The sequence below is a fragment of the Podarcis vaucheri genome, assembly GCF_965113315.1.
Source record: "Podarcis vaucheri genome assembly, chromosome: Z".
In the NCBI taxonomy this organism is placed as follows: Eukaryota; Metazoa; Chordata; class Lepidosauria; order Squamata; family Lacertidae; genus Podarcis; species Podarcis vaucheri.
In genome coordinates, this window is record NC_138758.1 from 8898627 (window position 1) to 8916717 (window position 18091).

The 18091-nt window shown below is 41.5% G+C and overlaps 1 protein-coding gene across 6 annotated transcripts in view; it reads left to right on the forward strand.

Moving 5' to 3' along the window:
• Window positions 1-18091, forward strand: part of AFF2 (ALF transcription elongation factor 2) — a 401939-nt gene that overhangs the window by 363180 nt on the left and 20668 nt on the right. For 5 of the 6 annotated variants that reach the window (XM_082207166.1, XM_082207168.1, XM_082207169.1 and 2 more), the window contains 5 exons: window positions 4031-4193; window positions 5108-6121; window positions 9158-9282; window positions 14461-14677; window positions 15805-15941. In XM_082207166.1, the coding sequence (XP_082063292.1) occupies window positions 4031-4193; window positions 5108-6121; window positions 9158-9282; window positions 14461-14677; window positions 15805-15941 (1656 nt within the window). The remainder of the gene's footprint in view (window positions 1-4030; window positions 4194-5107; window positions 6122-9157; window positions 9283-14460; window positions 14678-15804; window positions 15942-18091) is intronic. The other variant, XM_082207167.1, reaches the window with a different exon arrangement.

Consider the following 18091-nt stretch of genomic DNA (forward strand, 5'->3'; position numbering starts at 1 on the left):
ACCTCTTGTGAAAGTCAGAAATTCTATTTGTGTGCTTTTATAAGGCTAAAGTCAGTTTTACTAGAGCGCCAAGCACACAAACTTTTTCATGCTCCACATGTGGGTCATGTTCATCATTACAATGGAAAGTGGTATGTCCCTCTAGAGGTATCCCTTGCATTTTAATGAGTATTTTGCTTGTGCTTAATGAAAGAGGCTCCTTATTTATTTATCAACCAGTTATGTCCTTGGACTCAAAGCTGTTCTCATCTTAGAAGGATGGGTCACATAATAATATTCTACCTAATAGCTAGTAGCCAACAAAAGCCTGTGCAGAAAAAAATGTTTTGTTCTGCTTCCAGAAGATGCATGAGTTCTGGCTCATGCATCTGTCTCCCAAGGGAAGATAGTTTCTCCTGGCTTGGTGCATGGATATTTCCCTTAAGGGGATTGCTGCACCTTCAGTTGTAAAAAAAAAAAAGCAGGATGGGTCATAAAAATGGAGGTGGCTTCTTCGATTCAGTGACAACTGGGGAAACTTCTATAGGCACCACACCTACAAGCAAGCAACAAGTACAGCTTTTCCATTTGAGGAAGGACATCTTTATAGATAGACGGTCCCAGGTTCAATCCCTGAGGGTACTACATATTCTCTCTTTCTGTTGTAAACAAATTTCATTGATCTCAAAAAATCTAACACATATCAAATGGGAATACAGTGATCCCATCCTATTACGTGTGGGAGGAACCAATAGCCCACCCAAAAATATAGGCAATGCATATAAGGGCAATAATAGTGTGTAGCATATGTTGCAAGAAAATGATAGCATTTGTGCAAAGCAAAGTCCAGGAAGAATGAGCATTTATGGCACCAAGAAAGTAAAGTAAGATTTGGTAGGAAAACAAAGGGCACTAATGGATGTCAGGCATTCAAAATTCTTGCATAGTGTGATGGCAGACAGGCACTGCTTTCTCAACCACTGCAGAAAGCAAAATCTGTTGCACTGGAAATCCAGATCTTTACCCTGAATCTATAACTTGTAGCACAGGGTGGGGAAAGAAACATGGGATAAGTGTTGCAATTTGAAACAGAGAGGCCTTTAAAATGTTTTATTTTAGTACTGTGTTTTACAAAGGCACAAGTGAATAACTAGCTTCAGATGAAGACTCCCCAGGGCATCTCTACTGAATTGTAATGCACCTATTGCTCTTTCTATACAACCCTGGCTGCAGTGTGTGGGGGACGGGGGCTGGGGTGGAATAATCCATAGCATTAGTTAAAATAAATTTTTACAATGTTTACATGCAAATATTAGAGCTGCCTAATGTTCTTCATCTGAGCATAAATTATGAATGTTTGGCTCAAAAAAAAAAATCGAGGACTGCACATTTCTGTTGGTAAATTATTTAAACAATTGCTGTTTGTTTCTGGAAGCCGCATTCTAACAGGTTTGGACATGTGACAATAAATTACATTTTATTGGGCTACTTGCTCATAATCCCTGCATCCTACTTAACTTAAAAACCTCAGAGACCAATTGAAAAATTACAGCATGCAAATACTCATCCCCATTGATTCTGTAGTAGCCTCCTTTTATTTGAATGGGAGTACACAGGAGATGGAGATTGATGGTTGAAAGTCTAATCTTCTAGGTTTATAGAATAGGCCAAGAATGGGTTTGGGTCAATCATTGCTTGAACAGAATGACAGAGTTATGGTTTCTCCATGGCTTCCCCCCATATTTTTTTAGTAACATGAAATCACATGGAATGATCAAGTGTGGTGTAGTGGTTAGAAGAGGCTTCCTGAAACTCAGCCCTCCAGATGTTTTGAGACTACAATTTCCACCATCCCTGACTACTGGTCCTGCTAGCTAGGGATCATGGGAGTTGTAGGCCAAAAACATCTGGAGGGCTGAAGTTGAGGAAGCCTGGGTTAGAGTGTCAGACTTGGACCTGGGAGACCTAGGTTCAAATCTCCACTCAGCCATGAAGCTTTTTTTTTTTTTAAATAATAATATTTATTAGTTTTCCAACAAAATGAACACAACACTACAAAAAACCAAAAAAGAAAAAACATACAATAATACAGTACAATACAAAAAAAATTACACTGCAAAACACTAACCTACAACTAACAAAACAAAACAAAAACCATTTAAAACACAGTCCAATTTCAATATTTTATCTATCTTTCACTAATTTCCACGACCTCCTCGCACCTCCCTTTTTGTATTCCACTTCTATTAATTGTTTCAGCAATTCCTTTCCATCTTCCTGTTTTCTATCCTATAATTGTCTTAACACATTCTAACCTTAATTTTCCCTTTAATGCTCTAATAATCTATTTATACTTAATTCCTTATAACATTTCTACTAAAGCCATATAACTTCATTCCAACATTTTTCTAATATTCATTAATTTTACAGTATTTCTGTAAATAGTCTTTAAATTTCTTCCAATCTTCTTCCACCGACTCTTCTCCCTGGTCTCGGATTCTGCCAGTCATTTCCGCCAATTCCATGTAGTCCATCAACTTCATCTGCCATTCTTCCCGGGTGGGTAATTCTTGTGTCTTCCAATATTTCGCGATGAGTATTCTTGCTGCTGTTGTTGCATACATAAAAAAAGTTCTATCCTTCTTTAACACCAATTGGCCGACCATGCCCAGGAGAAAGGCCTCTGGTTTCTTAAATACCCTTTTCATTTCATTATAAATCATCTCCCAGAATGCCTTAATCCTCGGGCATGTCCACCAAAGGTGAAAGAATGTACCTTCAGTCTCATTACATTTCCAACATTTATTATCGGGCAAATGGTAGATTTTTTGAAGCTTAACTGGTGTCATGTACCACCTATAAATCATTTTCATTAAATTTTCTCTTAAGGCATTACATGCCGTAAATTTCATACCTGTGGTCCATAACCGTTCCCAGTCAGCCATCATTAAGTTATGTCCAACATCTTGTGCCCATTTAATCATAGCTGATTTCACCGTTTCATCCTGAGTGTTCCATTTCAACAGCAAGCTATACATTCTTGACAAATTCTTAGTTTTTGGATCTAACAATTCTGTTTCCAATTTTGATTTTTCCACCTGGAACCCAACTTTTTTGTCCAATTTGTATGCCTCCATTATTTGATAGTAATGGAGCAATCTCGCACTTTGTTTTTCAATTTTTCAAAGCTCTGCAATTTTATTCTCTCTCCATCTTGTTCCAGAATTTCCCAATATTTCGGCCATTTGGCCTCCATATTGAGTTTTTTCTGTGCCATTGGTGACAACCATCTTGGGTTTTTTCCCCCTAACAAATCCTTATATCTTATCCAAACATTAAATAATGCTTTTCTAACAATATGATTTTTAAATGCTTTATGTGCTTTTACCTTATCATACCACAAATGTGCATGCCATCCGAATACATTGTTAAAACCTTCTAAATCCAACACTTCAGTATTTTCAAGAATCAGCCATTCTCTCAGCCAACAAAAAGCAGCTGATTCATAATAAAGTTTAAGGTGTGGCAGGGCAAATCCACCTCTTTCTTTAGCATCCGTTCACTCAGCCGTGAAGCTTACTGGGTGACCTTGAGGGGCCAGTCAGTGCCTCTCAGCCTAAGACTACTTCACTGGGTTGTTGTGGGGATTGAGGAGGGAGGAGAACTTTCTGCACCTTCTTATCCCAGATTCTATCTGCGTTGGATGTGAAGTCATCCAACTCATTTTCACTGTTGGATGTAATCAGCTTGCATACATGTTTAGTTCTTATTGTTTATATTTTTATGGGGGGGTTCTTTTTAATTGCTTATTGTTTCAAGGGAAGCAATTCAAAAGCAAAGTAAATAAATATGGGGTAGTGAGCTAGTTGGATAAAGGCAAAGTTGACTTCCCGGAATTATTTCTGTTGAAACTCTCTTTTCTGAGTCAACTGGGAGTCAGAGCTGAATGAGAAATTCACGTACCTTTAAAATCAACCAGAGCAGAAGTAGTGACAACCTGGTGTCTCCTCGGAAACGTTAACAGCCAGTATGTGTCTTTTTCTATTTGCAGTGGCCTTGTGTCGCCAGCAGCACACAACCCAGTCTTAATACATTCCAGTGGAGGTTCTGGGAGCTCCAGTGAATCTGAAAGCAGCTCGGAGTCTGATTCAGACAGTGAAACCAGCTCCAGCGACAGTGAATGCAACAAAGAACCACGCAATGAAACACCAAAGGTAAAACAAACCAAATCCCAAGGTCCAAAAGTGTGACCCTTCAAAATCTCTCTATATATGGGATCTGCAACAAAAAATTGCAGCAAAGTAATGTTCCACGGCATTCCCTCTGTCTTCTGGCTGTCCTTTCTCCCCTGAACAGTCAGAAAGCGTTCCATGCCCACAGAGGAATGCCAGAGGTAAAAACTTAATCATGCAGTTGAAAGCCTGAGGTAAAAACCAAAGGTCTGACGCCCTTCCCCTCCAAAATTCATTTATATTTCATTTCATTCATTTATACATCTGGGACCTAAAATGAAACATTGCAGCAAAATGATACACTCTCTGCCTTCTGATTTTCCTTATCACCTGTAAGCATTCCATGGCCACTGAGCATGTTCAACCATGTTTTGAGGCTGTTTTGAGGTTCTCCCTCTTAGGATTATTTTTTTATCAAAGTTTTTTTTGTATTTCTTCAAATTCAGAATTTTCCCCCAAACCTGCTGATAATTTCCACCTCAACCCCCACCCCTTCTCTCCTCCCTCCACTTTGGCTACTTCTGGGCCACAACTAAGAGTCTCGGCCCACAGGTAATGTTAAGCTGTTGGGGTGGCTTCAGCTGATCAGTTTAAACTATGGTTCAGTAAACCTTCGTTTATCAACCATGGCTTAGTGTTACATGTGAACCAGGCCAGAGAAATGAGTTGACTCCTAGTATATATGGTGACTATGATGATCAGACATGGTCTTTGCAAATATTCACATCTCTTTGCAAATGTTTAAACCTCTTAAGCTTTTAGAGCAATAATGCAATTCACTTGGGGTTGCCAGTTGATGGCGCAGGGTGAGGAATGTTGTTCAGGTTCAGACTTGCTACCAGAAAAGCTGGTACCTTTTCAGAAACAAGATTTCTCCTTCTTTCATCCTTCTGCAGCCTGAACCTCCCTCAGCAAACAAATGGCAATTGGTGAAGTGGTTAAATAAAGTCAATCCCCACAACAAAATGATCATCAGCAAGCAGCATGAGAGTCATGGTGAGAGCAGCTCTCAATCTCAGAGCAACTCACAGGCTGAAGGACAAAACAAAGGGAAAGCGGCTAGCACCCTGCCTCTGACTGATTCCAAAGACAGGGCGCTCCGTAACCCTGTTTCAGAGAAAGCCAAACCCCGCGTTGCCCAGAAAGCTCCGCCAGAGGTGAAGAGTTCCAAGCAGAAATCACCAGCTCACAATGAACCCACCACCCAAAGGACTACCGGGAAAAAGCAACCCAAAAAGATAGAAAGGACTTCCAGTGTAGAAGACTACAATTGGACCAAACCAAATATTACCAGCACACCCAAAGAGAAGGAAACACAAGAAACCCAAGAGCAGCCAAAAGTCCGCCCAAAAATAACTGCCGGAAAGACTGCTCCACGTAAAGAGCCAAGAATGACCACAGGGCCAGCACCCGAGAAGAAGAAGTATAGAGGCCCTGGCAAAACAGTTCCCAAGTCTCGGGAATTTGTGGAAACAGATTCCTCCACATCCGACTCAAACACCGACCAGGAAGAAAGCTTACAAGGCAAGAACCTGCCATCTTGCAGTGGCCCTAGCAGTGGCACCAAAGCCAAGAACTCCAGCAGCAACGTTCTCAGTGTCAGCAGCCTAACAAGCAACAGCAGCAATGTGTCCGTCGACCAAAGCAATGACTTGGAGGAGCTTCTATCCCCAATACAACTTCTGCAGAGTGAACCCATATCTCCCCTAAGAGAGTTTGAAGGGCGCAGGCACCTCTGGGTGAAGATAGACCTGGATCTAATCTCTCAGGCCTCCAATCAAAGTGTCTTCGAGGCCATACCCAGGAAAATGGAGCCCTGGGAGGCCAACATGAAGCACAGGCGGCAGTCCCGAGAGTCCCCAACACCAGCGCCCGAAAAACCCAACCCTAAGTTGAAGAGGAAGCACAAGGTAAACCAAACACAAACTCTCTCACTCTCTCTCTCTCTCTCTCTCTCTCTCTCTCCAGGCTTGCAGCTATTTGCCACTTCAGTTTCCACATAAATAGTGAGGTGACTGTAATAATAATAATTTATTATTTATACCCCGCCCATCTGGCTGGGTTTTCCCAGCCACTCTGGGCGGCTTACAACGAAATATTTTAAAATACATTAAAACATCAGTCAGACTCAAAGTAATCAGTATAGTAAAAAAGGGGGGGGAGCACAATCCATACATGACGTAGTGTTCTGCAGGTAAGTGCCTCACTCAGCTACCCCACCATCACCACCACCATCCCAATGTATCTGCTGTCATGCAGGAAGGATGGCAGACAAATAATAAAGGTTGCAATGTTTGAGTGTCCCCCCTTTTTTTTCTTTTTGGTTTAGCATATTCTCTGGGCCACACCTTCAGAATAAAAATTTGCTCATTCCCTACTAATTATTTTTTTTTACTGATAAGAGATGCACTGGAAAACAAAAAGAAACAACTCCTATCAGTGCTTGATTTAAAGCATATAACACAACTACTATGTAATATGTTCATGGGGACTTCCTGAAAGTATGAAACAATGCAGCTTGATGAATTATGGATCATTCCCGAAATATAATTATAAACGAGCCTCTTATATATGTAGCTTAAGTATGTATACAAACTCAGTGAGAGGTGAGAGCTTGACACTTTCTCTCATTTTGAAAAGATATTCAACCATATTCTGCAAATAAAAAGAAAATTGTTTTGATACTATGCTATACTACCCTGAAAAGTTTAAAGCAGAAGTTTCCAAACTTTTCATGTTGGTGACACACTTTTTAGACATGCATCATTTTGCAACACAGTAATTCAGTTTTACTAGCAAACCGGAAGTTAAACTAACCCCTTATAAGAGCATTCAAGCAACACACCTACACATTGCACCCAACACACTAACGTGTTGCGACACACAGTTTGATCGTCCTTGAATCTTCCCATCACACTTTCCATCCCGTTCCACACCAGGGTGGTGCACCACACCCTTTGAGAACCACTGGTTTAGAGTAAATGTGTGTTTGGGGGGCAGGGGACATGATAAAATCATCATGTGGAGGAAGCGAACAGAAAGGTCTTTCTCCCTTTCATACGTTACTAGATCCCCTAGTTATCCAATGAAGCTGAATGCTCAGAGCTTCAGAGCAGGCAGAAGGAAAGACTTCAAATGTCAGGTTCTACAACTGCTAGAAAGTTACTTTTTTAAAAAATAAAATATGGGAATTTAGGAATTATGGTCCATCAAGCAGGGGAAATGACTGATGGTGACGGCGACCAACTTTAAAATGGAAATTGACAAATTCATGGAGAGTTAGTCTATCAGTGGCTACTAGTCATGGACCTTGTATCTATGGTGGACTTCATAAGTCTTTGGTCCAATACAACAGGGCTCTCCTTAGCTTTCTAGGTGAGAGGTGAACTGTAGAAAAGACTGTAAAATGTCTATTCTGGGATTTGCCCGATGCTGATATATTTTAAGTGCCCAAAGAATCAAGCCCAGATTTGGCTCCAAATTAAATGGGCAATGCCTCCATTAAAACCAGCAGAGGTTTCGCTGTTTTGCTCTGACAGTTGCCGAATTATGCCTTGAGAGTATGTGGGTACAGTTGCCAAATTATGCCTTGAGAGTATGTGGGTTTTCCTACATAAACAGCTGTGATTTATCAAACTGCCATTCACTTAACTCGCAGTCCTCCCTTTCTGCAACAACTACCTGTAAAGTGGAATCTATTGTGATTCGAACGACAATGCTTTATCATGTGTTCTATGTTATTTTTGCCCAGGGGCATCCTGTTGTGTGGGATATGACAGCATGCTTCAAACTGAAATTTGTTTGTTAGAAAGGAAGCAGGGGTTTTATATCAAAAAATGAGTATTTGCAGAGTCTGAAGGATCTCCATCCCCTCCCACCCCCTTTGCCTGAAACAGCTCTATTTCTGGTATCAGAGTCCAAATAGCTTCATGGTGTTTAAAAGGGGGGGTGTAAATCCCCACAAATGTGATGTCAGCCATCACTACCATTTGTCTTCTAAGAATGCCAGCTTCAGAACTGTGTAAAGGAGAAGAAATCCAAGCAAAAGGCATGCCACCAACCCTGTGCTAGCAGTGAAATGAGTTTGCAAACCACCATCTCCCTGGTCTGTTTCACAGAATACTATGGGAGTGATGTGGTGCTGTTAGTGTTGGTTGCATCTATCTCTGAAGCCTGTGTTGCAGCTTGGTCTTCCTGGCTTGACAAACAAGGAAGTGCTTGAGTTCAACTCTCAGGCGCTTGGCATGTTTGGTTCAAGCAGACTTTTGGCTGCAGCAGAGCTTGCTCTCTTTGAGCCTCTTTAATAAAGGTGCCACTTGCCTGTGTGCCCTCCTCTTCAATATATGCAATACGGATAAGGATGCATTTGAGTCACAAAATGCTGACTCTTTGCCAAGAAAGAGATGTCGGCAGGAAGAAATCATCTGTAATTTTTATATCATGAAAATTCATCAGCATCAGTACAAATTTCTCCTAAGATACACATTTTGTATGCAGTTATAACTAATATACACATTTTTATTGATTGATATAACAAGCTTAATAAACAAAAACAAAGTAGTGGTGCAAGAATAATATACAAACAGTTTCCCCAAATATGGTGCATTTTTATATACACTAATATATGCAATTTTGTGCAGACTCGGAGAACTGCACCACAAATTTCAGAGATATGCAGGAATTCATAACTTGAGTTTCGGCTTGTATATTGGTTTGAGAAGTGTGGCTTAGTAATTAATTTCTCACCAGTGTAGGAGGAAATTGCATTTTTTAAAGAAGTATTTTTTGACCAATCCGAAACCACCTGTCTGGATGCAACCTTGCTTAAAGTTACTTGAGAGATTCATTGTGATTTCTTGCACTCTGCAATGGTTGGTAATGTTGGTGTTATGAGATTTTGTGTTTATAAAGTCATAATTGACTGGTTTTTGTTTTTGTGGTTGAAGCAGTCTGAAAACCAAGACACGCTTGGTGAAAACAAGAAACAGCGTCTGGAGGAGGCTGCTGCAATGTGTTCGCTTCCACCCTGCATCTCCCCAATACCCAACCACAGAGTACCAAGTACTAAAGAGTAAGTTATTCCTAATATTAAGATGGTCCTTTACAGCATGGTTGTTCAGATCCAGTTGTCATAGGGAAGCCTCTCCTTACCATTTACCAATAGGGTCAGCTTTACCATTAGGCTGAATTAAGTTGCTGTCTCAGTCAGCTGGCTTTGTGTGTCATGAAATGGCCAAAAATAATAATAGAGGTGCTTGTGTGATTGTCTGTCTCATGGCCAGCCTTGGGTACCTTTGCACTATGACTGTGTGTGTGTGTGTGTGTGTGTGTGTGTGTGTGTGTGTGGATTGCTGTTCATCCTCAGCTGCAAGAAGTGTTGGGCCAGCCCTAAATATTCCTGTTATACAAAATAATCTTATAACATCTCTTTATGGCCGCAGTGGACTTTTCTGTCTTACACTAATGAAATGCAATTTGCATACTTTTATAGGTGACAAGAATTTCTTGAGCTGCCTGTCTTTCTAACCAGAATGCTAAGGAGAGGATTGTGGGAATTCCTTAAACTATTTGAAACTGTTCATGTTAATTGGGTTAATCTTTTTGGACTTGGTCCCATCAGCCCCAGCTAGCATGGCTAATGGTCAGGGACGCTGGGAGTTATCGTCCAAAACATCCAGACGTCCAGAGGTTCCCAATCCCTGAGTCAGCAACAGTTTTGCAAATGTTCTGAATAGTGTATATACAATATGGGTGCAACATTTCAGTCACGTTGTTCATGTTCCCTGTTTGTAGCATGCACATGGAAGAACACCCTTATAATTTGTTAAGTATCAAAATACTTAAGAGAATGAATACCTTTTTGAACCTTCAACTGATGTCCCAGTTAAAAATGGCTCAAAACCAATATAGCTCATTACCAGTCATGTTGACCCTTCTTTCCCATATCTCTCTTTGTTGAGGCAATTCTTAATACTATACATAACTATTACTACAAGCATCATGTGGGGGGGATCAATATCCCCCACCTCGTGTGCCCAGCTTTATCCTTTTATTAATTTTAAAGCCCTTACTTTGGACTTATTACAGCAAAGATATTTACGTTATTAAATAATCCCACAATTAACAGGTAAATCATCTCCTTTAAACCCACTGTGAACCAAATCAACCAGTTCCCAAACTCACTTATGTCTATGTAATTACTATTTCCACTTAATGACAACAGTTCAGAGTTCCAATATTTAAATCCCCCATTTCTCAAGTCTGAAAAAGACACTGATAGTTTGCATGGTGTTAGATGCATTTTAAAATGATACAAATTTTCTCTGTGGCATTTCTTCAAACACATAAGTTTATCTTTCTCTAACACTTACATTATTTTTTATGAATCTTTTATTTCCTGCCTCCAAGCCTTAGGGATCTACCCCCAACCTGATGTTTCTTAATTTGAGCTTGTTTTCTAGGTCATTAATTTGATTCCTTAGAGCTCTGAAACCATTGGTATCTTCTGTTAAAATATAATTGTGCTCATCAATAGTTATTTCCCCTATGCTAGCTTTCCATTCCCCTGATCCCAGATGCTCCTAGTTGCCAAGCAAAATTTTTCAACTTTCTTAACTCATATATTTAACTAAGACCACGATCACATTGCAGTTTATTATTAATCTCTTCCAGGTTAAAATTTAACCCAATCCACTTCGATAACTTAGTTCCAGAGGAGCACACAAATACAAAAGTTTAAAGCAAGGAATCAAGAATATCCACCAAAAGGAATATATGGAATATCTGGCAGCAAAGTGACTTTGCTGAGATTATTATAATGGGCTACACTGACTATTCCCCCACTTTTATTTTGGAACAAATGATAGCCATTTCAGAGTAGGTTGAGCTATTTCTCCAATATATATAATTGTGAAAATAACCACTCTTTTCACTGGTTGCTGCAGCTTCAGTACAATTGTTGGGGAGGAGGGTTCACAATAACTTTTCCCTTCATAGACAAGTCAGATGGTTGTCCTCAGCCAATTGGGAGGATGTAGTGAATGAGCTCCCATCACAGTGCTATACGATGGTGTCATTGTGGGCAAATAAAATCAATTCAAATTCAGAGCAGGAATGCAGAGTAAATTAATAGGTGGACACTTCTAAAGCAATTGCTGAACATTGTCAGCAACTTGAAGTGCTTACTCTCCATGCTCATGGACCTCACCAATATTCACCTTCAGGTTCTTCTTTTGTTTACTGTTATTTCTTAGTCTCAGAACCACAGTTTCTAGCTCTCTGCACAGCCCTGCCCTTTGCAAGGATTCAATTCCTAACTGGATTAATGTTATCTCTGGGCAAACCAAATCAGACTATTTACTCATCTTTTACTCCCATGCTAAGGAACCAATCCAATGTAGTTATCTCTTCTTTTTAATTACTGTTGCAGTTTTTTTATTAATAATAATACTTATATGCCAATAATATGTGAAATCCCTAAGTGCTCTATATAAAACACAACGAGATCATTATAAAAGAAACTTTGTGTGTGCGCACACACATTTTATAACCAAAAATGCAAAGAAATATAGCATAGACTCCACCAATAAAATATGAATTAATAATTATTCATAGATGTCTCCCATCAGGGGCAGACTTTGGTCTTTCAAATTCCAACAGCACCCTGTGCCAGGTCCAGATTTGGTGTCCTCCCTGCCTCTCACCTTCCATTCTGCTCAGTTCAATTCATCAGAGTTGAGACACCTTGTGGCGCCCCCTAGACTTGGTCCCCAGTACAGCAGAACCAGTCATACTGCCCTAAATGTACCTTCTGCTCCCATGCTGCTCAAGTGATATTTGAATAGTAGAATCACAGGGAGTGGAAAAATCTAAAGGCTGCTCATGTCCAAGCTAGATAGCTCAGCAAGTGCAACAGGCTTGAGAGTCTTGATCTCCTTGTCATGGGTTCAAGCCCCACACTGGGCAAGAGATTCCTGCAGTGCAGAAGGGTTGGACTAGATGACAGTGATAGTCCCTTCCAACTACATGATTCTTTGATTCTGAACTTACCATCCCCAGAGAGATAAAATGCTAATGGGGTACAGGAGCTTCCTACACTTTGTGATTCCAGTGCGGAGAGCCAGTGCGGTGTAGTGGTTAAGAGCGGTAGTCACGTAATCTGGGTAACCGGGTTCGCGTCTCAGCTCCTCCACATGCAGCTGCTGGGTGACCTTGGGCCAGTCACACTTCTGTGAAGTCTCTCAGCCCCACTCACCTCACAGAGTGTTTGTTGTGGGGGAGGAAGGGAAAGGAGATTGTTAGCCGCTTTGAGACTCCTGAAGGGGAGTGAAAGGCGGGATATCAAATCCAAACTCTTCTTCTTCATTATTCAGATGCTACTGCAGTGGTTTGGGATCCACCCAAAGGACTGTGGGACAACATGAGAATTAGGGTTTAGGAGTTTCTCACACAGATTAGAAACCCTTCCCTCATCTACAGACATACTTGGAAAGGTTAAATGAAATCTATTCTTTGCCACACTTTCAACCTCCTCTTACAAAGGTCTGGTTAAAGCAAGTTGAACATGGAAAGTTACATTTCACCCAGTCAGACTCTTGATCCATCCAGGTCAGCATTTTTACACCGACCAGATGCTGCTCTCCATGTTTTCATGCAGTGACCTTTCCCTGGAGATGCCAGGGGTTGAAACTGCAATCTTCTGCATGCAGAGGATGTGCTCTACCACCAAGCTGTTGCCCCTGCCATAGCAAATTATTTTGCACTCAGTTCTCTTGAATATGTATTCTTAGCTAAGAATCGGATAGATGGATAGATAGATAAAACATGTAAGGAAGAAGGGCAATTAAATGCCCATTTTGATGAAACTGGTTTTTAATTTGCTAATGGCCACAATTAGGGAATAACTGGAATAGATGCTACTCTTGCGAAAGCTCGGGAAGCATGCTGCCAGCTGAGGCCATTGAATTTCCCCCAATCGAGAAATCAAGCTGCTTTGCTTTCCTTGTTCCTCTTTGATTTGTTGCTTTGAGGTATTGTAAATCTATAACTGCCTGACACTGACTTAAATTGACTAAGAGGGAGACATAAATTCTTGTTGACTTAATTTGCTATTGAAAATTTGAGTCAATAATCATGAAAAGTAAATGGCTGTAGAATGCAATATGAGTTGTCTAAGGAAAAATTAAAATTCAAGTAATCTTCATTGACTGGACTAGGGCAGTAACTAAAATAATAATAATAATATAATAAAATCCATGGTCAAATTAACATGTTAAGAAATCAGCTGGGTATATTTGCCTCTCCTTTTTTTTCTTTCTTCTTTTTACATCTAAGGTTTAAATGTCAGTCTTTTCCCCCCCTAGGGGTGGTGGGAAAACATTTCCAAGGCACTAGATCATTTATTCATTTACTGAAACAATTTTTATGCTGCTTAACCACAATAGCCTCTAAGAAGCTTACAAAAACGCAATACCAAAAAACAACAGTTAAAACTATAAATTCAAACATCAATTAAAATGCCCGTTAGAATGAAAAAAACAAAAAAGGATTCAGTAAGTGCCAGGAGTTCAACAGAGAAGGGGGCCTTTCTAACCTCAACTAGAATAAAGTTTCATAAAACTGGACCCACAATATTGAGCAAATTGTTCCTGTTGGGTACAAACTGTGTGCCTGAGCCATGGAGAATCGCTAACAGTGACTCCCCCCCCCCCAAAAAAAAGGTAGGGAGATAAGGGTTAAGACAGCCCCTGAGGTAACCTGGACTCAAATTGTTAAGGGCCTTGTAAATTAATACAAGAATCTTAAACCTGTGCTGGTAGTGGATGGGCGTTCAGTGCAAGATTTCGAGCACTGGACTAATGTGCTGGCAATCATCTGTCCCCCATCAGCAGTCTAGCTGCAGTGTTTTGCACCAACTGGAGCCTCTGAAGAGAAATTACTATATTAGCCATTTCGGATGGACCCAAGTTGCAGGGCATACTTTTGGAGTGCCTCAGCTATGTAGAGCAAGCACTTACGCACAGCACTGTCACCTGACATTCGCGGGGAAGGTACACATGTGCCTTCTCAATGCAGCTGCTGCAATAGCAGCAGCAGCAGCTTCAGGAAACTCTTGGAAACCCAGGGCCCAGGACTTGACCAGCGGAAGCTCCTGTTGACTCAACAGGAGGCACGAAAGAATCTGGCTGGAATTTGCCGGTGTCAACGCATCCCAGGTTATAACAACAGGTCCTTCTTTCTCGCTTGGCAGCACCAGCTCAGCGAAAAAGGCAACAAAGAAAAGGGAAGAGAAGCTGTTTCCACCCCCGTTGTCTCCTCTGCTCAATGAGACGGCAGCCCGGCGGAGCAGCAGCAGTGGCAGCTCCTTTGGCCAAGAGAACAACCTCTCAAATCCCTTGCAGGCCAGCACCTCCTCCAAACACCGGAAAAATGAGAACAAATCCGCTTCTAGCACAAAGGGGAGCTGTGTAAGTCACTCAGGGACACTCGAGAACAGGGATTCCCTTGTACCAGAGCAAACTATTGCTCCGCCATGCCCTGTCCCCAGAGTAGCAAATGTGGCGTTCTCCCGATGTTGATGGATTCCAGCTCCCATAATCCCTCACTGTGGGCCATGATGGCTGTGTGGCTGATGGGAGTTGGGGGGATGTCCAAATAGGATCTATACTGTTTGCTACAGGTTGGCCAAACAGAGTTAATGATGGGCTGAAAGTGTTCCAGGGAAAACTTGGGGGCAAATTTGGGGAGACTTTTTGGCAAAGGGTTGCAAGGGGGGAAGTGCAGAATTGACTTCCCTTTAATACTATGCCTGTTTTGCAACAGTGATCATTCCAAGGTAGGAGGGGAAAATATTGACCTCCACCAACTGCTACCATTTCCCCACTGGCTCCCCTCCCCATTAGAGTAGCACTATATCATGATGTAATGTTGTTCGGGGAGAGGGGCAGTGGGGGTGGAAGTGTTAACCGCCATTTGGCATCCACAAGGGGGGAAAGGGTCACCACCAGTAAGTTCACCCTTGCTCAGTTTTGCAAAAATGGAAAGAAAGAAAAAACCCGGGTCAGCATTTGTATGTGGAAAATTGCAAGGGGAAGATTGTCCTTCACCCCAGGAAGCAAAATGCCTCGGGCTGGGCATGCTTTTTTGTAATGTCCTATAGCAATTTAATAGAATTAAGTCATTATTTTAATGGATGTTGATTTAAATGTGTAGGGGAGGAAGTTTGTGAATTATTTTTCAGCGGCCGTCCCACTGCTTATCCCCAGTTCCAGCCCTAATCATCGGATCCTGTGAGTCTTTCACTTGCCATTCATCTTCTTTCCACTTTATTTTAATAAGCAAGCGATGCTACAAGGCGTCCATGCTGACATTACACCTTCCTAGAAGTGGGTGTTAATGATACCGTGCGTGTGAGCAATATGTAGCTGCTTGTTCTTAATTAATCTATTGAGCTTGACTTGTGACATAAGGGCTGCGAGATGCAAAATATGTGCCTTGGTTTTAATTTCGAGACACACAAACTTGCTTAACACGACATCTAGAGATATTATTAGCACGAAAACCAAAGCCGCTAATTAAAAATCACTTTCTGCAGGAGGAAGATTCCCACAGCAGGTCCTCAAATGCTCTGCCTGACACCAGCCACCCAGAGAGTAGCATCTGGCCTGCCACTCCTGCCTTCACCAATGGGAATCGTGATCCAAGGAGACCTAAAATAACATTTGATGATACGTAAGTAGTTAGAGCAAACCTACGCAGCCATTTCTTGTTCACGCTTTAAATTGGCAGAGCCCTGCAATTGCCTAGATTTGAGGCACAGACTCCAAGAAAATGTGGGAGTTGCCTGTAACTCCAGCAACATCTGACATGGTGCCCTCTGGATTTGTTGCTGGACTCCAGCTCTTAGGAATACAGGAATCTGCCTTATACTGAATCAGACTCTGATTGGCAGCAGCTCTACAGGGTTTCAGACAGGGAGCCTGTCCCAGCCATACCTGGAGATGCCAGGGATTGAACTTGGGACCTCCTACATGCAAGGTATGGTCCTTCCCAAATCTAAGCATCCCTGAATCCATTGGCTATGCTGGCTGGTGCTAATGGGATTTGTAGTCCAACAACATCCAGAGGGCACCACCCTGATTTTCCTTGCTACACTTTATAACTTAAGAAATATTTTAATGCCTGAGGAATTCTTACTGCACATGTTGCAAGAATTCAGTTACAGTTCTTGAGATGTTTGGAACATCTGTATTTCCAAAGAGCAATCCTATGTGTGCACTTAACTGAAAGTAAGCTCCACTGAATTCGTTAGGACTTGGTTCCCCAGCCAGCATGACTAATGGCCAAGGAAGATGGTGAGTGGTAGTTAAGCAAAATCTGCAGGGTCAAGACTTCCTCATACTTGATCAAACCCCTCCATGTGGTCCATAGCCTCAATCTTTCCCATGACCACCACAATGACTATTTAAACTACAAAAACTAGGCACACTCAGAGTATTCCTGCAACTAGCATCATGACTAGTTTTGCCCTTAAGGCTATGTCTCATCTTCTCTCCCTGTGCCTCTTCTAACTGGAGATTCCAGGAACTGAACATAAACCCTTTTGCATTACCACTATTGCCACTATCCTCATTTAGGTATTTGTGTGGAATTTTAGCTTGACCATCATGTTAGAACTATATACATCTTCTCTTTTTCCTGTTGCATAATTTTACATTTTAGCTTTTCTAATGGAACCTTGTTACGGTTAATCACTTTGAATTGTTTCTCTTTTCCTTCTGTTCAGCAAAGTTTAATAGGCCCCTTTGGGCTCCTGGTTTCCACAGTTAGCCATTTTGCAGCCAGCTCATCAATCACTTCTTTGCATCCAGCAGCTTAGCACTGATAAGACTGAAAGAAGCAAAAATAAATGGGCGCTTCTCCTCCTGGAAACCAGTCAGCGCTTTTTATCAGATATTTGACATACAAGAGCATTCTACAAACATAAGGCTTAGCCATGGCTTCCACTTAACTGCAGTGAAGCGTTGTATCTAAATACCTAAACAGTGGTTAATAATTGGCTGCAAGCCAGGAAGAGAGCTTATTTGTTGAGGCATGAGTTTTTAAATATTATTTGTCTTAACCACGGTTAAGCATTACATCTGCATTGAACAAGCCATGGTTGCAATAATTCCCTCATGCCTCAAGGCTCTCTGGCATCTCTAGGTCTCATCAGTCTCTCTCTCCAGGGGGCAGGGCTTAGATCATGACAGTAAACCATTGTTTGTCTATGTGTTTTGGATCTTAATCAAGGGAGATTCAGTATCAGATAGTGGGCACACTGTCAGGCGAGAAGAACAAAGGGGACCCAGCTCAGCCAGAAAGCTCATCAAGTGCCCTTGGGCCAGTCACACTCTCAGCCTAGCCTGCTTCATGATAAGGTGACAAGGATGAAACAGGACTGGAAAGTCATGTACGAGGGCAATAGTTTCTTGGAATAATTAAAAACAACTGATCAAGGCAACAAGTCCTGTCGGTATTAAGCTTCAGACATCAGCTAAAAACCACTTAAGCTTTCCCTAGAGCATAATACAGCCATGTGTATCGATGAACAATTTGTTTCCTTTCCGTTTTCTTTTTATGCCACACTAGCTCCCAGTCTGTTTCCAGGCACAATTCAAAGTGCTGGTTATGACCTATAAAGCCCTATAAAGGTCCAAGCTCTTTGAAAAACCATATTCCCCCATAGAAACCTGTCTGGGTTTTGATAACTTTCAGGGAGGCCCTTCTCTTAGTCCTGCCACTCTCGCAGGCATACTTGGTGGAGATGCAGGAGAGGGCCTTCTCGGTGGCTGCTCCCAGACTCTGGAACTCCCTCCCTAGAGAAACTGGACTGGCTCCCT